Raw genomic sequence first — 22,053 nt, 5'->3', positions numbered from 1 at the left:
GTAGTAAATACAACGAATGCAAAATTACAGATAACCACAAGATGGCAGTGTCTATCTGAGGTATGCCACTACGCGAAACCTTGGAACGGTTTCCTCATTGTTTATAGACATATACACGTTATCAGCATTATTGACATTATTGTCTTTTACCAAATGTTACCTATGGTTAAGTAGATATATTAAACTTATTTGCCCTGTGCGAGCCTTACAAAATGGTTTATGTTGGACAAATGAATAAATAATCAATGTTTTAAGGATATTAAAGAAGGCTCAACGGACTTGGAGGGGGTCGCCAATATTTGTCATAAAGAATATTTTATGAAGGATGATATTCTCTTTTTGGTGGCAGAAACGCTTTTGATGTGGGGGGGGTGATTGATTGTTGCTGTCTTGTGGCGTGAGTGGGCTCACAGCTCCGCCTTCGATTACACAGCCTGGATGACTTGCTGTTGCTGAGCAGCGCCACCGCCAGCGCGGGCGCCAGCTCCAAGCAGGCAGCAGGCAGCGTCCGAAGAGGATCGAACGCAGTACGGAGGCGAGGAGCAGCCAACCCTCGGGAGACCAAAACGCTTATTTTCCTGTACAGTCTTTGGGGCTAAGAAGGGTGCATGCCGTTTTAAGAAGCGTGAATACAGACTTGGACTTGATTAGTGGTGGGCTGAAAGGGAGAGCTCGCTCCTCGCTGAGACTGCCCGCTGCGCTGCTCTCTAACCCCACGGGCTCCGGCTCCGGCCAGCCGCTCGGATCGCAACCCGCCGCCCCCTTCTACTGCTCGCCCTGCTTCATTCCGACCATGGCGGCGCTCCTCCGGGCCAGGGCCATTTACGACTTTAACTCGGAGAATCCCGGTGAGGTGTCGGTGCGCGAGAACGAGATCGTAAGTTTATACAGCGAGCAGGACATCGATGGCTGGCTGGAGGGCACGAATAGTAAAGGCGAGAGGGGGCTCTTCCCAGCCTCCTACGTGGAGATTCTGCGGGGGAACAATAACAACACGTCCGTCGATACGCAACCCGAGTCCCGCTACGCCAACGTGCCATCATCCACGGCGATAGTGGACCATTCCTTCCCGCGCCCCGAGCAGCAACAGATCTCCCAGCAGCAGCAGCCCAGTCCAGGCAGCGACGATGACTGGGATGACGACTGGGATGACAGCTCCACTGTGGCGGACGAGCCGGGCACCGCTGGAAGCAGATACCGGGACTTTGAAAGCAACGGGGCGTCCACCTACAGGTTGTCCACATCCTCCATGGCGAGAGGTCAGCACCCCAAGGGCTCGGCGACTGTGAGCCGGAACCTGAACCGCTTCTCCACCTTTGTCAAGTCCGGAGGAGAGGCTTTCGTGCTGGGCGAGGCGGCGGGTTTCGTGAAGGACGGGGATAAGATCTGCGTGGCGATGGGCCCGCACGGTCCCCAGTGGCAGGAGAACCCGTACCCGTTCACCTGCACCATAGACGACCCCACCAAGCAGACCAAGTTCAAAGGGATGAAGTCGTACATGTCGTACAAGCTGACGCCCACGCACACACAGGAGCAGGTGAACCGGCGCTACAAGCACTTCGACTGGCTATACGCCCGGCTGGTGGAGAAGTTCCCCGTCATTTCGGTGCCACACATCCCGGAGAAGCAAGCCACGGGGCGCTTTGAGGAGGACTTCATCTCCAAGAGGCGGAAGGGCCTCATCTGGTGGATGAACCACATGACCAGCCACCCGGTGCTGGCACGCTGCGACGTCTTCCAGCACTTTCTCACCTGCAGCACGGACGACAAGGCCTGGAAGATGGGCAAGAGGAAGGCCGAGAAGGACGAGATGGTGGGCGCCAACTTCTTCCTCACCATCAGCACGCCGGCGGCGCCGCTCGACTTCCAGGAGGTGGAGAGCAAGATCGACGGCTTCAAGGCCTTCACCAAGAGGATGGACGACAGCGCCCTGCAACTGAACGCCACCGTGGGCGAGTTTGCCCGCAAGCAGATAAGCGGCTTCCGGAAGGAGTACCACAAAATGGGTGTCTCCTTCAAGGTCCTCGGCCAGTCCTTTGAGATGGACCAGCAGGTCTACTCGGCCGAACTCAACCAGGCCATCTCTTTCACGGGCGATGCCTTTGAATCCATCGGGGATTACTTTGCAGAGCAGCCCAACAAGGATCTGGACCCTATCATGGACCTGTTAGCGCTTTATCAGGGACACTTGGCCAACTACCCGGACATCATCCACGTCCAGAAAGGTAACACGCTCGAAATAATTATCCTGCATTGCTTGTCTTCGCTCTGTTGCTTGAAGGCTTATAGAACAATAACACACGTGCTATTTAGAATTAGCATGAAGCTAGCAGACCAGAAGGCTAAACTATGTGATTTGGCTTTCAATGACATGTTTTGTAGGATGGTAAACTTCAGCTGGGAGTGGCACGAAACAGCTGAAAGACTCTCTTGGCGCAAATTGAACGTAAAGTCACTTTTCTCCCCAGGCAGTAGTACTTGGAGCTTTCACCGCGACATATGCTCATTGATGCGTTCCAACCATTGCACAGAAAGTGGCTGGAGGTCAATATCCCACAAGAAATGAACCCTCGCTTGTTCTCATTCCGTGGTCGCGTCGTGAGAGGAAGCATTGTTCGCCAAAGACACAATGACACGCAGTTTGTCGAGGAGGATGTACGCGGGGCTTCTCGCAATAAAGCCACAATTGCTTGCTTCTGACGACGGGAAGGCCTTGCTTACACAAATCCCCCGCTGGCCACACACACACATGCGCACATTACCTTAAGTAAGTACGTGGCTGCTTTTGCAATGTGGTTAATGTGCTGCAGCATATTTACATCTTGCAGCCATCACTGGGGAAAACATGGTGTCGAACCTAAGAGGATAATGTGAAGTAATCCTTGCCATGTTCCATCCATGCCTGACTTTAGATAAATACGACGACCGGATGAGACATTAATCATTCATCCTACGGTTTCCACGTTGAGCTGCTACAATTCTGGTGCGGACAGCACGTCTCCAACGTGTAAACATTTCAACATGCGAAACTAAAATTGAGCAAGAATGGAGGCAGACGGGCAAGAACAAAAATAAATCAAGATGGACGCCTACAACATTGTGGAGTCATCACATCAAAGTGGGACTGTAACTTGCAACAGCTGCAGACATTTCGTCTTGTGAAAAGTAATTCATTTGTCAAGTTTGTTTTTCAAGCGTGGAGGAGGGTCTCGAACATTCCTAATGTCCTTTGGCCTGGCCTACCAAGAATTCCAAAGTAACATGGTTAAATGTCCGTTTTGACACTGGGCCCATTGACTCGGCAATAAGCAGCCATCATTCGTCCCGTGACCTCACACCGCTCGGTGACTCGGGCCCGCATGCTGACTGCTGCGACAACATGCCAAAGATCCTTGGGCTCATCGCAAATAAGTCAAACGTTAAAATGACAGCCAGAGGCCTGTTTTCAAATCTCGAACAAAAACATCGTTTGCCTTTTGGAGTCATTTGAAGTGCTATTTCTTCTCCAACCACAGGAGCTTCCTGGCTGCCATCCTTTCAGTTTATCGACCCGCGTGAAACAACGCTGACATTTGTACCACGGGCTTCGTCGGAAACGGAAATGAAAGCCACACCAGACAATACGCGGCCACTTCAGTGAGGGGATAAAACAAGGCTCATTGAACGTCAATATTGATTGCAACCTCTGCAGGACGTCCATTAGCTATTAGCTTGAGGGGTGGCTCGCCCGTTCGCACACGACATTAGTCCTTATTGGGTTTCTGTAAACATGTCGTGTGTTATTTGTTTTTGATCCTGCATCTGCTATGGAATAATGATTCCAAATAGTCCTTTGTTGCTCTTCTGGTTCCAAATGTGCCTGCAGTGCTTTTGTGAGGACTTATTTGCAGCTAAAAATAAGAACGCTTTGACCACTGAGAAACCTCAAAAGTCATAAAGAATACAGTAGAGCAGCTAAAATGACATGAAATTTATTTTTGGGACTCGTTTGTGTTATCAGCAAAGTGAGAAGACAATTCCTGTCGGCAGGCGTCAAATGTGTCGCTAAGTGTTGCTCAGGTCGCTCACCCAACTAGCTGAGTATTATGTAAGAAGGGATTACATCAAATCAGCCGGGGGGGGGGGGGGGGGGGTCATAAATCCCTGTTATGGCTCAGCATACGTAGGTTTAATCAATAACGCTTTTTGCCAGTGTGAAAACATTGGCACGTTGGTTTTGGTTTTGTTTAAGTTTTCATCACAGGGAGGGGTGGGTCGAATGTGAGCCCCCTCCCTCCCTCCCTCTCTTCCTTCCCTGGGCCAACAATGACAAAAGTGCACTGTCTGCTTGCACTGTCTTGGCCAGTTTGGACACATTTTCTCATGCTATTCAATGAGAATGTTTCAGCAGTGAGTTTCCCCTGGGACAACTCGTAATGGGCTAAATTGAGCAAATTTGTCTTTCATTTACTCCGACTGAATTCGGGACAGTTTCAAGCCTAGTTTGGCCAACAGGATGCCTGACACACAGCAATGTTTGTTTGAAAGGAAATGGCTCCACTTTTGAATTTGGTGTGAAAATGCAAGGTTGCGAAGCATCGTGACTCAATCTGCTCACACCACAAGAACTCGTGGACGGAAATCTTCCCACTCGTGCGGAAAAAGATTTCTAGGTGATGATTTGGTGTGCCGACTGACATCATCATTCAAATTGAAGCGGTGTTGATGTTTTGCCCTTGAAAAAGCGGCGGGTGGAGAACATTTCCTTAAATGGCGCTTTCACCATCCTTACGAGTGAGTGTGTATGTGTGACGCAAAATTGGACATTAACTTCCAGACTGGAGCTGCAAAGTACAGAACGTGTGTTAAGTTTGTTGTACCTTGGAGGCGCAGAACTTTGGTTAAACATTAGCAATCTGTGAGCAATGCGTTATCTATTCAAGATAAATAAATCCTCCAGTGCCACTAAGGTTCCTCTTAAGAAGTGCATGTTGCTGACCAAAACAGCAGCACCCACCCACCAGTCTCCCAGTTTGATTCAAATCTTTGAACAATTTTTGTCTTGATACCTTCATTGCAGGCGCTCTTACCAAGGTGAAGGAGAGTCAGCGTCACGTGGAGGAAGGCAAGATGGAGGCAGCGCAGGCGGAGGGCATCACGGAGCGTTGCAACATCATCTCGTGCGCCACCCTGGCTGAGATCCAGCACTTCCACCAGACCCGCGTGCGCGACTTCCGGGCGCAAATGCAGCACTTCCTGACGCAGCAGATGGACTTCTTCCGCAAGATCACCACCACGCTGGAAGAGGCGCTGCACAAGTACGATTAATGGCCAGATGCTGGCGAAGGAGGCTGGGAGGACCAATGGGTTTAGTTCATGCAGGGGTGTCCAACGTACGGCACATTGGAGGCCCCCTCTCCCTCCTGCTTATACTAAAACGAGCATTTGGGATGTTTGCGGGATAGATAGCGATGGTAGTGAATAAAGCGAGGTGGCTGTGACACCCCGTTTGGGCACCCCTGATATTATGCAAGTCTTCTGTTTAAGTAATTGGCACCAGTTTGGCGCGCAGGAAGCAATCACCATTCGATTGGACTTATTTTGTTTTTCAGCCTTACTTTTTACCAGACGACTGCAGCTCACTCAGACAAAATTGTTTACGTGTCCTCTCAATGTGCCTTCTCCTTTTGTCACGAAAGATTTATCTCTTGTACATGTTGACATTTTATTTGTTTTTACTAAAGTATTTCGCTGAAAACACCACCTCCGTGTTTGAATTGAATGTTTTATTATCTGGTGCATCTCAGTAAATTATGTTTTATGTTGTTTCAGTTGAATTTCAGCACTGGCCCTCTAGACACTGAATTATTTCACAATTTTAAGCTGACTTATTTTGATAGGTATAGCTTATGATCAATGAAACCTAATAAATGAGTTTAACATTTTTGAATTGAATAAGTGAAATACAACCTTTCTACCATATTCTAATTGAGATGCATTACATTTAACATTTTCTGTTTTCGAAAAAAATGGGCTCTTATCTGATTACTCACGTTTATTGAAGTAGAGAACCAAAAAAGTACTCCTTTTTTTCTATTCTATGAAAGTAATACTTCCCTTTTCTCCAGCGCTTGTCCTCTTTCTGGCTCATGGGGAGCGGTAGCCAGCCGATCACATGACAAACATTCACGCTCATTTTCACACCTTCTGCTATCAATTACATTTGAAGTCAAAATGCCCGCGGGCTCGCATGGCAAATATGGCTCACCTCTTTTCTGGAAAAACGAGTAGGTGGAGCACCTCTGTGTATTTGATAGCTGATGACATTTAGCATTACTAGTAGCCTATGCGGTTTATCACCTAGCTCATGCTAAATTAAAATCGAGCCAGTCTGTATTTAGTTTTATAAAAAAAAGAAAACTTTTTGGTATATCCTGTCAGATGGGGGATGGAACTGGCAACCCCAATTTCCCTTTCCTGCGCGCACATGTTGGCCTGAGGCCTCTTTTTCTCCTGTGTGTGCTGCCAACACCGTAGGAAATGGGTGTTCTTGTTTTGCAGCTTCTCCAGGTCCTGCGAGGCTTGTTTGAGAAACGCAATGCATGCTGGGACGTCTGCCTTGTTTTTGATCATTTGTGCTTTGGGATTTTGAAAGACTCAGAAGCCTTCTTACCTGCGAATATGTTCTTGGAGCCATTGGCTGGCAACTGGTCCAGGGTCCCGTCAGATAGGATCATCTCCAGCTCCCCCGTGATCCTAAATGAGCCATAAAATAGGAATGGATGGATAGTCGTGATATAGTCTAATCCAAAAATGTAGTTACACTTTTCAAACAGTAGGGGCAGTCCATTAATTTGCCGTGGCGTTTACGGAGGAGCCTTGCAAAAGCATCCCAACGAGTGAAGTAGTATTTCTCATCTTTCCTGAAGTGAAAGTAGATTAGATGAATGTTTGGACTAACCTCAAATCTGAAAGAAACCACAATAGAAGTCGTCAATAGATAATCGATCCAGTTATTATGGCAGCCTTAAAACTATAAATCAGCCTTCTCCAAAAAATGGAGTTAGCCCACTGGAGTTCTCAGTGGCAACTGGCAACCAGTCCAGGGTGTAACCTGCTTCTTGCTCTCCAGCTAGATGGATGGAAGGATGTCTGGCGTTTCAATGGCTGGCACCGAGAAGCAGCATAGTAGCTAATCAATGTCACCACATGACTTCCTGTCGCTTCCCCAAGAAAAACACCCAACAAAACCTCTTTTTCTGCACCTCACTCAATCACAGCCCACATCATGTCATGGGTACGTCATTATTGACTTCCCTCAGCGGATTCAAGTCTGTCTGTACTCCGGGACCAGAAAATTCCCCCGAGGGCCACCACAAAATATTTCATCCCGCTTACTCCTCCATCACTCAGACCGGAAGTGAGAAGGCTTTCTCTTATGAAAGGAAATGGTTTGTTTGGGATGGCTGTGCCACATTTGAAGTGGGGGTATGATTGTGGGAAAGCACCCAAATGTGTTTAGCAAGGTTAGGAAAACGTTTTTCTCCATTTTGAGACCAGGCCCGCAGACATAACATTTCACGTTAAGCTTATTCATGGAAGGCAGCTAAATGGGAGTTATCTTATTTTAGTACATGTGCTACAGTAGATCAGCGGACAACCAGTCTATTTAGTAGCTCTGGGCCACACAGATATTTTTAAAAACCTGCCAAAGGTCATTGCGCTTATCTGCTGTTGTTTGATGACATGATGACAGCTGGCTTGTTATCAGCGAGGACGGACGGAGGTGTTGGGAGTGGAGCCGTATTGTCATGGTTGCCGTCAACATGGGACTATTGACAAATGAAGCTGACTTGACATTGCATCTTTTCATATCCTCTTTTAAAGCTGATTTGACTACTAATCACTTTTCTCCTTTCCAAGTGTGAATGACCTCATCCTCTTCCTTGTGGCCTCACACAAGCAGGAAGTGAGCTAGGACAAACACGTGAGCACGTTCTGCTTGCTCCCATGAGATCATTCACCAACCTCAGCACAACAACAACACCCTGCTCTGATAACTGCTCGCTTCACCCAGAATATCCACTCAAGCATAAAAGTAAGACTTGTGATGAACCTAGAAAAAGAGGAAGCATTTTAAAATGAGATAAAACCAGAATTGCAGGTGTGGGATTCATAACACTTCTTTGAAATGTCTTAACTCTTGTCTCGCCTCATCAGTAGCCAAAATATTAGTCGCTCTATGCATTCATAGAATTTTTCAGAGGATAAAAAATAAAGTAGCCATAAGGCTGAGTAACATTATATTGTCTGTCTAAATGTGTTACTACGCTGCTTGTTCAAATATCTGTTGTTTAAATGGTTATTTAACAAATGCTAATCTATGTCTGTCAATGTTAGCATTAGCCATAAACTAACAACTAATTCAGTAATTCTGTTTTCATTTGACAGCAACTTTTTCACAAATTTAAAACAAACAGATTCAAACCTCTTCCTACAAATAATAATTACTACGAGTTTTTACTCAAATTTGAAGTTTCTACTTACAAGTCAATGCAAACAAAATCAGGGTGATGGCAGCTTGCATCTGGAAAAACTTGTAACTCGGGTCACTCTTACCTCAAGGCAACACTAATTTAGATGAATAAAAATGGTTAAGCTTATTGTTACAAAACCAATTACTGAGGAACACAATTGGGTCTGTGTAGCGTTTCATGTTTGGATTCCTGTGTGTTGTTTTTGTTTTGGCTAACCAGCAATGCATCATGGGAAAATTGTCCTGTCCTGTACCTGGCAGAAGCTTCTGGAATTTTTGGAACACTAGTGCGGCTTTTGTTTTTACAGCCCTCACACAGGAAGCTCTCGCTCTCTCTCTCGCTGGTGGGGGCCTCACTGACAAAACGCTGACTGACCCCCCCACCGAAATAAGCCTCCACCTCTCTGGCGATTCTCCAAGATATATACAACACACATGTTGTTTGCCTTCTTTCGTTTATTTACGCTCTTCGTACATTCCTCCCAGGCTCGCCTCCATCACAAAGCTTAATTTAGCACACCAATTAACAAAACAAGGAGGAACAATGGGTTTTTTTTGGTGGGGGGGGGGGGACTTGAGCCTTGCTGGGAATTATTTTATCGCTTATATCATACTCTGTGATGGTAGACATTTCTTCAGTATGGAAAGATCCTAAAGTGAAGTATATTATACTAATTTTGTACTGTACACAGAAAAATAACATGTTGATATAGTTCCTAACTGTCACACAACTATATAGGTAAGTGATGAACAGAAGAACCAAACTAAAATAGAGTCAAACTACTCACCCTTTGAAGACATCTGTGGGGAATGGATGAAGGTTCCAACACTTTAAGCTACATACTAATTACTATGATAAACTGCTTTTCATGGAGTTTGGGGAAGGCACATGTCAAGGAGAGACAATGCCAGCTAGCACACAACGGGCATCTGTTTTGAATAGTTTAAATCAAACCAACCTTTATGTCCTTAAGGAGGACCCGTACATAAGCCACATGGATCTTAATGATGATTTACAGAAGTGATGATGAACTGAACAAAGTCACTGAATCACTGTCTTCTACATTTACAGAGCTCCAAGCGCGCGCTGCTCTTGGCACGGACGTGTTACATTCTGTACACCTCTGCAGTATTTTACATGCCTTGATTGGCTCTTGGGAAAAGAAGAAACAGCTTCTAATAGTGTATTTTAGGGCGGTAAGAGAGAGAGAGAGAGGGGCCTCTTACGAAGTGAAATGGAAGTTGGACAAGTTCAAGAAAGCATCAGTGTGAAACCTCATTAACATGAATATTTAGACGCCCACATATTCTCGAAAGGTACTGCATGTTACGTTTCCTTAGTTTTTATAAGGAGTATTATCCGTTCGGTGACTAGAGAAGATCATCAACAAGTCTAATGAGACATCATATTTTGTAAAGACAATTTAATCCGTGCTTTGACTTATTTGACGGGTTCCAGGTGAATTAGGTAGTAAGTAACAGCAGATGGGCCATTTTGTGGTCAAAAGACATAATAAGTGGGGGTGGCTGCAGTACAACATGTGTCCCGCAGAGGGCGCCAATGTTCTATAGTTGAGTATTCTATTACAGATCCTATCCTGGACTGACACCTGCACACAACAGTCAATTTGCGTTTGTGTTGCCAATAAATTGCGTAAAAAGCTTTGACTTACATAGGGGAGGCAGAAAATATCTTTAATTTTTGAGAATGATCCAACTATTAGAAAACACAACAAACGTACATGATTGATGTTTTACGTGACAGCCAGCAAAGGTTTAGCTCTAAGGTGTCATCTCGACATCTATTCATTATCATTCTTGTGTGTCAGGAGCAGCTGGCAACGAGTGGCTGCAGGCCTTCATTTGTAGGACTGTTTAATTACGGTCAAGCCTTTGCTAAACACACATAGCGAACCTGACGGGGGACCGGCTAAATTGAGGGGCCCCGAGCTGAAAGGCCCCTCTAACAACATGTCTGCTAATGCAAGCAGGTATTGTTAATATTGATGGCTCGGCTGTGCTGTTCACAAGGCAACCACAAGTTAAAACCATTTGCAATAACCCCCTCCATTGCTGCTGTTTCCTTTCAGACACCCCCTACAAGAAGTCAAATCCACCATATTAAAATACTCTATTTAAATAGTATACCATGGACGTGGTTTGAGAACATTTACAGCACTTTCTTTTCCTTCCACAGTGCAAAAAAAAAAAAAAAAATGGCTAGCATTAGGACCACGTTTGTCATTTTTCATAGTCTCTTTTTTGGAAATTTGAATATTTTGGAACTACTGTACTTCTTGTTAGTTTTGGTCAAATTTAATCAGGCTTCAGTCTGTGTTGCCATCTAGTGGTCAACAGTGGAACCCAAAATGAACAAATGGCAGACCATTGACTTCCCACTGGACTGTTTAATCCGGACAATGACATTTAAAATCAGCACAATACAAAATATGGCAGCTGTAGTAATACTGCACTCATGCAAAATTAGTTGTATATTGTTATATTACAATACAGTATTCATAAAAATATTACAAAAACACACACAAGGATGGACAGATGAGTAGAAGATGATGGCGAGAAAGAGGTGATGCAAATACAGGTGGTGACTACTGTCATGGCACAACCACCACCAACAAAAACAATAAACGGAAGTCACCCCTGAATGCTTTCCCTTCACGCCGTGCACGGGGTCAAGAGGCCTTTGAACAGCTGTCTTGTCAAAACCAAACAGTGTCACAAAGGCCGCTGGTACTGGAATGCCCCCCTTTCACGCCGCCTAATCCCAGAACACACTGCTGTCGGAGCCCATCAGGCAACGAGCCAGAGATGGGCCTTCCTGCCCTTTGGAAGGCGGGTTAGCAGTAGTGGCTAAGGGGAAAGGGGGGGGGGGCTGAGGGTGCTGGTGCAGAAAGAGAGAAGAGTTGTGCTGACTGAGGCCAGTTGTGTAGTTGTCAGGTAAAGATTACTGAAGGTGAAGTTCAAGTGGATGACCGAGCAAAAACAAGCAGACAAGGTCCCTTTAAACCGAAAACGTTCATTCACTCAGAAAAATAACTCGCAGAAGTGTTTCCAGGCCAAAACAACAACAAAATATATGACAGTTATATTTGTTTATTTTCACTAATGGTCAGGGTACAAAGGATTTCTGCGCTGCGCTAACAAAGTCATTGTTTTATAATAAATAAAGAAATACACAAATGTGTAGCGAGAGAACAACAAATCACAGTTTTCCACTTTAAGGAACTTTCTGGTATGTGTGTAGGTGCGCGAGTATGTGTGTGTGTGTGCGTGCGTGTGGTATTTGGAATTCCTGCGCTTGAATGACCTGTGTTGTTCAAGTCAGGAATGTTATGTTAATCTGCTATTTCTTCCAAGGAAAAGAAAACACACACACACGCACGAACACAAAACCCCACAAGTATAGAGAAGAAGTGCTGTGTCTGACCTTTAAGTGTCATCAATAAAAAAAAAAGGTAATTAGGCCTGGATGGTTTGGCTACATTTGCACACCGTATCCAACAGCCATGGCAGCCCTATTTCCACAATTGGGTGGTCGTAAGAAAATGCAATGGGGTGGAACAAAAGGGAAAGCGGTGATTGCCATGGTTGCCTGGTAACAAAATCTGCCAGTACATCATGAGGCATCCAGGCTGTCTGTCAATAGTGGGACGGAGTGATTATTTATTCAGCCGCATCTTACACTTGCCGACTAGCACTCTTGTAAAACTAACTAACCAACTCTTCGAACATTTATTGAGCCGCTGGCAGCTGGGCCCGGCCGGCGTGGGAGCTTCACAAACGACATTTTGGGTAAATGAGGCTGCCGCGGCCGCCGGAAAGGTCGTGTAAAGGGTCAGGAAACAATATTGAAACACCTGAGAAATTGCTGCTCATTCCTGATTTTTTTTTTTTTTTGCTTTTAGGTGAATAGAAATACAGTGGAACCTCTATGCGCTTTGAGCGATGTTGATATCGAGATTCAAAGCATAATCGCTGCGACTTTTTGTCACGGTTTTTGTCAAAAGAAGTCAAAAGCAGTTCGAATTAAACAATAAAAGGTGTACTCACCCTTGATGGCCAATGAGAAGACATGGCGACGACTGTGCACCTGGGAGCTGAGTCAAAACGAAACACAGTTGACTCCACACTTCTTTTTTTTTTGTCATCATTATGTTGACCAGAAATCAGACCCTGTTCTCCGATCGCTCTCCCTTTGCCGATTCTGACTTGTTTTAGAGGTTCCACTGTAACGTTGGGCACAGAAGCAGCCAATGGGGTCTTAATGTTAGCGCAGTCGCTGCCGTTTGGTGTAAAATCACGTCGATACAAAAAAAAAACCACATGGCGATCGAGAGTAGAAAATGTATAAAGCTAAATCATATATTTCTGCATATTTATACATGACGCATTATTAAAACGCACTTGCATTTATGGAGGTAGATAGCAGGGAGGTGAAAATATACAGTGGTTGCTGTGCTTTGGAGAAGAAAAAATAGGTGGCGGTACAATTTTGAATGTTATTTGCAAGGTTAGCTGCGTGTGGAGTAAGCCATACAGTACAGAATATGAGGTGGATGATTAAAAAAAAAAAAAGGAAAAAAAAAAAAAGTGGCAGGATGCTGCTGATCTCCTTGAGTAAACCCATCCGGGACTTTTTGCAGGAGCTGTCGAGGACAATGCGGTGGCTCCTTCCACGTGGACGTGTGGTGCTCACACAAAGAGGACAGAGTAAGGGGGGCATCGGCAGACTTGGGACGACGACTCTCGCACCCATGACCCGTGGCAGCCTACGGCGGAAGCTGCGGACCAGAAGGTTCTAGACAAAAAACAAACAAAGAGACGCATCTCAAAACTTTGGACTCATTTGAAAATGGTGGCAAATTGATTGTATTGTTACCAAAAAAAAGTCTCTGTTATGTAAAGTGTTTTTAAGACGAAATCTAACTCCATATATACTTTTATAGTTTCCAAAAACACAGCAATGACCTTGAATGTAAAGAATTCAACAGCTTTTGCCAACTCTTTGACTTCAGTTCAGTGGACATTGTGCTGCTCCTTCTTGTGTGTGTGTGTGTGCCTTGGTAAAATACAGATTTGGAAGGAATGGAAGGAGCTTTATTTCATTAGTCTAAAGGAGGGGGGAGGGGGGGAGTACTTTGACGACATTTCATGGTACCTATAGGGGATTACAAACCTTTTCGGTCCATTTTTTTAGTCCTTATTCCCATGGACAATATTATACGCCTATCTTGAAAACGTATCAAGAGTTCGGTTTACCTGGTGCCCTCCAGGCCGTCTCCTCCACATCGCTCTGACTTGGACATGGCGTCACTCTGGCACTCTGCGCAAACCAGCCTCTCTCTCACCAGCTGGGCACTCCACAGTTTCAGTTTGCAAGCCGCACTCGCTTGTTTCACCCTCAAATACACACAATAGCTGCAAAAAAAAAAAAGATATTACACATAAGTGATTGAATGAATCAAGCACGTAAAGGTGGTGTTTTTCCACACACGCGGCGACGAGCGGTTGAACTTGGCACGAACGCAGCAAGCTGTGTTTTAATGGCGCCCCCGGGCAGACAAAAGATAACAGCGCAGCGTCATTTGAAGGTGATCCAGCGGTGTCATGTCACCTGCAGCATATCCTAATATCAACAACGCTCGGCAGACAATAATAACGTGTTCTCCGGCAGACGCTTTGTACTCCACACTCGATTTGTTTTGTCTCTCATTCAGTCATCTGTCGCAAAACATGGTCAACACTTCCATTTCTTTTTTTCTCCTTTGTTGAAGTGACAAACATCTATTTTGACAAGGACTAAAAAGATGAAAAGTCAAGTCTTATTTTTCGTGAACTGCATCATCTTTAGCGGAATAGCTGGAACACATAGCTGCTTTTCTGGCTAAGAATTTTAGAGTTCATTATATTGCTTTTAAATTGATGAAGGAATAAAGTTAGAAGAGAAGAAGAGAATTTTAAAATTACACCTTTAAATAACACACAAACAATGTATTTTTAAAGTTACACTAATAATGTGCGTCGCTAACAGCCACTATTACTAAAATTATAAAATTAATATCTCATGACATTTTTTTCTGGTAATATTTTGACATCAGTCTCAGTTTCATTCGTGCAATATTTATTCTATTATCCTTGTAAAATTCAAACTTTAGTCAGGCAAAAATCCTTTTTGGAATATTTGATACAATTGAATTTTGCGCACACAACTTGATTAAAAAAAGAAAAGAAAAATCCACTTGGCTTTAATCCTGATGGGTTTCTTGAAAACAAGCTCTCTCTTTTTTTCCAACTCCAACAATTTGCCAAATTGGGATGTTGGCTAAGTTGACCGAGAGGCTAATTCCCTCCCATCTTCCGTAAATCAGATTGCGTCACTGCCGTTCCAGCTTATTATCTATGTCAGGTTCCTGACAACATCAGGGACCTTTTAATGCACCGGAGGAGGCTTTTAATCCCTTTCCTCATCCATGAATGTCTCATTTTCTTGACTAATGTGCGTCCAAGGCCCTGATAGCGGGGGAAAACACGCGAGTCCAATGTCACTTTTAATCAGCTTCTTGGAGAACGGCCATGACGTTACATCCTGCTCTCTGAGAACATCTGCAATCACAGCAAAGACCACATCCAAGAAGGACGGCTGTACTTTCTTTTTTTTTTTTAAACCTGGATTACACCGGCTTTATCAGCAAAGGTCAGCTCACGATGCACATGGACACTTCATTTTGCAGTCAAAGCAAGCTCAAGGCCCCAAAGAGGAAAAGCATCCTTGCTTCTTTCTGCTAGACCAAAGCAACCACTTCCGCACCAAGTGCATAAATTGTTGATACGCAATTCAGACAGAAGCTGGCGTTGCGTGCTCATCAACCTTTACCTGGCCTTCTCCTCCTTCACTAGCATGTGAGGCCTCCTCCAAGGATCCTTAAAGTTCCTCTTGAAGGAATCCGGAAGGATCTTCGCAACGTCTGCAGGTGGTGAAGGAGATGGCGGAAATGCAAAGAAGAAACAAACAAGTACTATTATTTGATGACTTGAACAATCCTCATTTGGACTTTGGGAATAATTCTGCCGCCTGTGTTGTCAATGTTTATCGAGAGGTTCTGCACATTCCCGAGGAAAATGATTCAACTCAGCTGCACACATTGCTTCATGTGCGGCCGATACGGTAAATGTGTAACAGGTCTAAACATGGCCCAAAGCAGAGCAGAGCATTAATACTTAACTGGCTCACCTTTCGCCGAACTGCATATTTGGTTGTTTCCGAAGCAGCCGCGGCGCTGTTTGAGGTCCGGGCAAGGCGTCCCCCCGTTTCGAGGCGGGACGGACACTTGGCGACTCCTTTCCGTGCTTCCCACCCCGCACGGAGACGTACACGGTGACCAGGGACCCCAGGAGCCCACCGTACAGTCGATGGCTGCTAGGGAATGGCATGGAAACAGAGATCAATAAAAATGGACACACTCGAGAGCTTGGGAATGAAACGTCTAGCGTGTGTGTGTGGTGTTGAATGTTGTCATTGACCAAATAAGACCCTGATGGTATTGACGGTGAGAGAAAGGTGGACAAATGGCGTGGGGCCCGCCGCTGTACTTTGTTTCTCTCTGGTTTCACTCAGTGCCACACTTGAGCACACACGCGTGTGCACACGGAAGCGACAGCGGCAGCAATCAGGCCCAATTAACCAATTACATCAATCCGAAGAGGAAGCGGTATTGATCAAAGTTAAGCAGCTCCAGCGGGAAATCAGCGGCATCCGACCTCTAACAGGACAGGAAGTACACACGTCATAAACACAAACAAAGAAGGTGGGAGGAGGTTCACAATGATTGATTTTTGTGCTCCTGGTTGCTTTGAAAGTGTTTTTTTTTTTCTTCAAACTTGCTGGATTGTTTGTACAACCAAATTGCATTCAGGCAATAATTTCAATGACCTATTTTAGATCCGATTGGTCCAATCAGAGGTGAAAATGATCCATCACCAATGATCCATCTGTCATTTCATCAAATTAATAAAGTCAATCTTAATAATTAATCCTAATTAGCATAATAACCTGATATTATTTAATACAATGTGATGCCAATTAAATTAAAAAAATTAAGTGCATTAAGGTAAAATCACTGTGATAAATTTCTCTGAGCAGCAAACGGACAATGAGGGGAGCAGGTGCATCCGGGGGAAGGAGAAGATGAAGAACCCCAAACTATGGAGGGACTCCCCACGTGACCACTCCATCTTCATTGTGTGTGTGTGCGTGCGTGTGTGAGAGAGCGCTTTCAAGGTGCCGCCACGCTCTGTTCATTCCCATGGTGCTGTCGGGGGGCGGCTGTCTCGGTGACACAGCCAGTCCACAAAGCCACTGTGGAATCTCCGCATTCCTGCACATTAGTGCTGCCCACCTGACACCCGGCCGTCCGTCCGTCCGTCCGTCCGGGTGCCTTTCCCAGATCACCTCACAGCACACTCATTTGTCAGAGCGCTCGGGCTCATTCCAATTGCAGTCATCACTGGAAAACACACTTGTACCTCCATTTGGATTCATCTGGAGCCAACTTGCTCCTCATTCTTCTTCTGATCCAACACACACACACACTTTGTTTCTCTTCACTGAGGGCCACACGGCCAATTAGGGTCTTTGGTGAAAAGGGCGGACGATGAAATGGATAGGGTCGGCGAGTTCCCGCACTCCAGGAAGGGGGTAGGTGGTGAGCCCAGCAACCCCCCTGCACCAGCATGGCGCCTTGTGAGCCAGGCCCACCGGAGGTCAGGAGGTAATTGCCTAGCCGCGGTGGTCCTGGGCTCTGTTTCTGGTACGAGCAGTGCGACAAGAGACAAGAGTCGCCACCCACGTGATAAACCCTGCTAACAGTCTGACCCGCCGCTCGGCTCGCGGCCACCACCTCTGACCTCTCACCCCGCGTGGAGAAAACAAGTGGTTTTTGTCAGTGTGTCAAGCACCCCCCTACGCCCTCCCAAAATAATTAGCCCTCATTTGAAACATTTTGGCAGCACGCTCGAAAACAAATAGGTAAATTTTTTTTATATTATAACACTATTGTTTGCCATTAGGGTCCTTCCAGAATTTGAGAACATACAAAAATAATAATAATTTAAAAAAAAAGAAGAAAAATCGCTCCACAAAATATATACAATTCTTATGAAAGTTATGCTTGACCTGACACAAATTATAACTTGCTATAGTAAAAGTGATTCCCAGGAAATCACAATGTCCAATGCCAAAGCATTAATGTTAGTGTTAGTCTGACCTTATATGTATTTGTATTAAATGCCATTCGTTGCCCAATTAAATGCTTCATTCTTAGAGAGAAAATACTTCTGCGTGCTTAAATGTGCAATATTGTGTTCAGACACAAACATACGTTTAAGAATATGTTGAACGTTACTCGAGTTTTATTTGAGATGAACCAAAACACGATGCTTAGATAAACAAACTCAAACAAACGTGACAAGGCAAGAGTGTTTTTGGACCGCACGGAGAGAAATAATAATAGAGGGTTACTTGAGGGCACTTCCAGTAATTCTCCCTGGCAGAGGTTCACACAAACATTGTGAAATGGCAATTTTGTCTTCCGCCTTGTCGCAAACATCGGCAGTCGCACTTTGCGATAATTGTGCCCCGTTTCGGCTCGCTCTGCTTCCATTTTAGGCTGCCGTGACAAAGGCCTTATCGGAGCTGCTTGGACAATTTGCTTTATCTCCTTGTCCCTTAATCACCTTCTTCTTTCCCTCCATCTGTCCCTTTTTTGAACACCCCCTTCTCTGATGGGACCCAGATGTCCAGCTGTTCTCAGGAGGACAACAGAGCCCCTAAAAAAAAAAAAAATCCCGAGATACCCTCCCAGCCAGAGACACGGGGGCCAACGACAAGGCTAATAATGACAGGTTAGCACATACGTACATGTTTCCTGACTGACAAAACAACAAGACTCATCACAAAGACAGCAAACCTATGCGAGGTGTGTTCGAGAACCATCGTGAAGGTTAGAATCAATCTCACCTTGGTTATGGGAGCTTCCAACTACTACTAAGTACCCACTGCTCGACCAAAGGCTCCCATTAGGATGTTTAAAAAGTTGAGAAATGTGACGCAATCGTGGCTTCTTGAAAACAAGCAAGCCGTTTGAAGAAATGAAAACAAAAAAGTGATTTTACAAGCAGAAACATGCGTGGAGCGCACTTGGAGCGTATCGCTGTTGGTCCAGCTGGCCCGTTTCAAGCCTTCGAGGTAAAAACATCCAAAGACGGGAACGTGTGGGATGGAAGGCGGGAAGAGCGAGGAGTCAACGTCCGGGTCAGGACGTGACAACATTCGTACATTTCCCCATAGGGGAGAAGAGAAGCAGACGTGCCAGAAGAGTGATGAAGTCAACTACCAGGCACCACCATTTTGTCTTGCGTCACTGGACCGAGGTTTAGTAACAATTGATTCTGACACAAAAATCAAATCAGGTTCCTGGTCTACGTGCACACTGATTTATCAACTTTGTCACATCTACAGTTATTCATTAGGACAAAGGGTAATGCTAGCTACTAGTGCTAGCCGCTCGCTAGCCATGGAAACGTTGCGAGCGTCATGCTCACGTATCAACAATATATTAATTGCTACGTCACAACTTAAAAGGTTTTCCCACCCTTGGTCCACATGCACACACAAGCATCGTAATTGCCAAACCGTTTACGAGTAACGGTGTCAAACAAGGTGGCCGTGATGCCATCCAACTGAAAAAACAACGCCGGAGTTGCAGCTGCCGCCACTGGCAGAGCTAGGATTTTTTTTCTCGAGGGGGCCAAGGAGGTTGTTTTTTACAAACCCCTTAATGTATTAAAAATACTGATTCATGATGGGTTTTATATGGAATATCTGGGCTGGCACTTGGGAGTAGTCCAATCATATTTGGGAGAGGGGGGGCAGTGCCCCTCCGCACCACTCTCTAGCTCCACCAGACAGATGTTGATGAAGACCAGACCTGCAGCATCGGAATCTGATGAGTCCAGGTGGAGTCTCGTGTGGAACAGAGCCAAGGACATGACATGTAACACACAGGAAGTCAAAGTGTTTTTTTTGTTTGTTTTACTGTCAAGATACAGCAGACAATCTTATCAAACTCAAATCCTTGAGAAATCTGAATGATTCCTGCACAGAGCAGAGACCAAAGATATTCTGTCCATGGTTTAGGTGTTCAGCTTTATCACAGCTACCTTACAGATTATTATTATGGCTCTATTTCTTTGATATGTACTGCTATCTTGGCATCCTTGGAAATGTAATGAGAATGTGGCTTTTCTGTATTTTTGTTATTTGATCCAGCATGGGTCAAGCCAAGGTTGAGTGTGCATACATAAAGGTTGTGTGTGCTTACTTAACTAGAGGGGCTCGCCGGTGTTTTAAGAGCTCTTGAAATCCACCATTGTTCCCTGCAGGTGCTTGTTAGCGAGCACTTAAGACACAACATACAGCGGCACACAATCCCTCCAATGTCCACACAATGAGAGCTTTCCACACACTCCACGAGAGACGAGAGCAGCCCTCGCTCACTGCTTTTTCCCTTCCCTACTGTAATCCTAACCATCTTTGGCTGGATGTTTCCATGGCACCCGTGCACTCCTTTGTCCTTATATAGCATCAGTCAGCAGCATGATTTCAGCCTTATGACCCCAAACTTGCTTTTGGGCCATTTTCTGACTTTCCACGACTAAAATTGCATGCCTTCACGCACTGACATCAATGGTGCGCTGCATTTTGAACCGGTGAGGCATGCAGTGCCCCACCACATTGTGCAGATATTCTATAACTAGTACTACAAGGGAATTTGAATGTCCCACTGAAAGGAAACAATGAGTGAATATCTTGTAAAGTGAAATTTTTTGGAAAAAGAATTACTGCATTTTGTCTTAAAATTACAATAATCACGAAAAGGTCTGATTTATTTATTTTCTTCAACTACAAAAGCAGACTTTGTTTTCCATGATTAATATTACAGCATCTTGATGAGTTACTTGCACTAATAATGGTAAAAAAAAAGAATTGGTCTTCTTCGTTTGTAATTGCATGGCTGTATTATACTGCCTCCTGGTGGCCAGATTGGGAACCCTTACGGTTTTATAATGCAGCACAATGAGCAGCAGAATTAGTTGTTCACACTTTATTTATCATAGTTCTTATTAACATATACTTAATATTCACGGATTGGACTATCATGTTTTTATATTGTTTTTACTCGGCTTTTACAAAGTGCAGTACTGTAGTTTAGAAAGTATTAGTATATTATGTAGTATTGGAAAATTATATAGATGGATCTTATTAAAAAAAAAAAAAGATTTAAAGTTATATCTAAAAGCACACTGTATATCTGAATTGAATTTCAATTTCAAAAGTAATTTTTCAATTACATCTTTTTAGGCCTTTTAACACCGAATTGAACTTTTCAAACTGATGGCACAACTCTAGGCTACAGTAGTAGTAAAAGTTTTTTGGCGACTCACCAGATATTAGGCACACACTCTGGTAGTCGTCGCAGCAGTCTCCGGTCTTCTGACAGTACGTGTCGCAGTAGCACACCGTCTTCCTCCGCGTGTACTCGAAGCAGTCGTTGTTCCGCCCGGTGCAACAGTTGGGGCTGTCCCGCTCCCGGCAGCCGGCCTCCACTCGAGGCACCGTCACCCCGCACAGCAAGGCCAAACATCCGCACAGTGACAGGACACATCCGAAACGCGCGGAGCTCCGTTGGTGCGCACCCATGACCAAGGTGCTCCACGCGGCTGCTTCAATCTGAGTTGGTGGCGGAGGTGGGGGGTGGGGGGGGGAATGGTTTTAAATGGCTTTCCTCGTGGGTCTTGTTACGGGAAAGCGCCGCACAGCATTGCGCTGCTCCGGGATGGGTGACAATGAGAAGTTAGTGATGCGTAAAAGTGGACCAAGAGCGCGCACCAGCTCTCCTCTATGCGCCCCTGGGACACGCCCCTTTGCAGCTATTGTTGCCTTTCCCAAACTTTTACTGTACCTCTCTCTCTCTCTCTTCCCCTCCCTCCAGGGTTTTTTTACTAATATCAGTTGTACAAAGCAACCACTTTGCAAAATGTCATTTAAATTTCTATATACGTATTCTCAGTGCAGCGATGCTTAGGAAATACTTTTTAAAATCAATGTGTGTTCATTCAGCCATTTTTTTTTTTTTTTGCTGACGCATTCAAATAAAGTGAACGAATTCAGGCGGGCCAACACTACAAAAGATGCCAATAGAAGAAATATAGACGACTGAATATTAATGCATTTACATGTATAGCAATGGAAGACTCTCTTCCCAAAGGCCGGCTCGTCGGTTTGATAATGCCGACACTGAACGAGCCATGAGAGATTTTGCCCATTTTATTGGATCAAACATCTCTGCACCATCAGGGAACAAAATGATGATGGGATGAATGGAGGCTCCTCATAAAACCTCATTGTGTGCGGAGAGGAGCGCTCTCTCATCACTGGGTGAGTGCCAGAGGGAGATAATCGC

The 22,053-nt window shown here is 45.0% G+C and overlaps 3 protein-coding genes across 9 annotated transcripts in view; 2 read left to right on the top strand and 1 right to left on the bottom strand.

Moving 5' to 3' along the window:
- The window catches only part of LOC119127193, a 665,522-nt gene that overhangs the window by 538,065 nt on the left and 105,404 nt on the right, over positions 1–22,053 (top strand). The gene's annotated exons all lie outside the window — the stretch shown is intronic.
- Positions 453–5,742, top strand: snx18a (sorting nexin 18a). Of its 4 annotated transcripts, XR_005098767.1 has the most exons (5): positions 453–2,225; positions 5,060–5,352; positions 5,424–5,435; positions 5,470–5,519; positions 5,552–5,742. XR_005098767.1 is itself a non-coding variant. In XM_037259018.1 (2 exons), exons 1-2 carry the CDS (start codon positions 794–796, stop codon positions 5,305–5,307), a joined length of 1,680 nt encoding a protein of 559 aa, XP_037114913.1. In that variant the 5' UTR covers positions 453–793; the 3' UTR covers positions 5,308–5,742. The 4 variants fall into 4 exon arrangements, 1 of the variants encoding a protein (XP_037114913.1); XR_005098766.1 differs by having other exon boundaries at positions 5,470–5,742; XR_005098765.1 differs by having other exon boundaries at positions 5,060–5,519.
- On the bottom strand, positions 3,877–21,505 carry si:dkey-178e17.3 (somatomedin-B and thrombospondin type-1 domain-containing protein). 4 transcript variants are annotated; one of them, XR_005098778.1, is made up of 7 exons: positions 21,035–21,504; positions 15,765–15,950; positions 15,408–15,498; positions 13,793–13,951; positions 13,168–13,331; positions 8,022–8,027; positions 3,877–3,890 (listed from the first exon to the last, which is right to left on the bottom strand). XR_005098778.1 is itself a non-coding variant. In XM_037259172.1 (5 exons), exons 1-5 carry the CDS (start codon positions 21,288–21,290, stop codon positions 13,226–13,228), a joined length of 795 nt encoding a protein of 264 aa, XP_037115067.1. In that variant the 5' UTR covers positions 21,291–21,505; the 3' UTR covers positions 10,904–13,225. The 4 variants fall into 4 exon arrangements, 2 of the variants coding, with proteins under 2 accessions (XP_037115067.1, XP_037115066.1); XR_005098777.1 differs by lacking the exons at positions 3,877–3,890; positions 8,022–8,027 and adding an exon at positions 10,904–12,623 and having other exon boundaries at positions 12,664–13,331; XM_037259172.1 differs by lacking the exons at positions 3,877–3,890; positions 8,022–8,027 and having other exon boundaries at positions 10,904–13,331; positions 15,765–15,947; positions 21,035–21,505.

Source organism: Syngnathus acus, chromosome 9 (assembly GCF_901709675.1).
Source record: "Syngnathus acus chromosome 9, fSynAcu1.2, whole genome shotgun sequence".
In the NCBI taxonomy this organism is placed as follows: domain Eukaryota; kingdom Metazoa; phylum Chordata; class Actinopteri; order Syngnathiformes; family Syngnathidae; genus Syngnathus; species Syngnathus acus.
The sequence above is the reverse complement of the archived record's forward strand: the minus strand, read 5'-3'. Positions and strand labels throughout refer to the sequence as shown.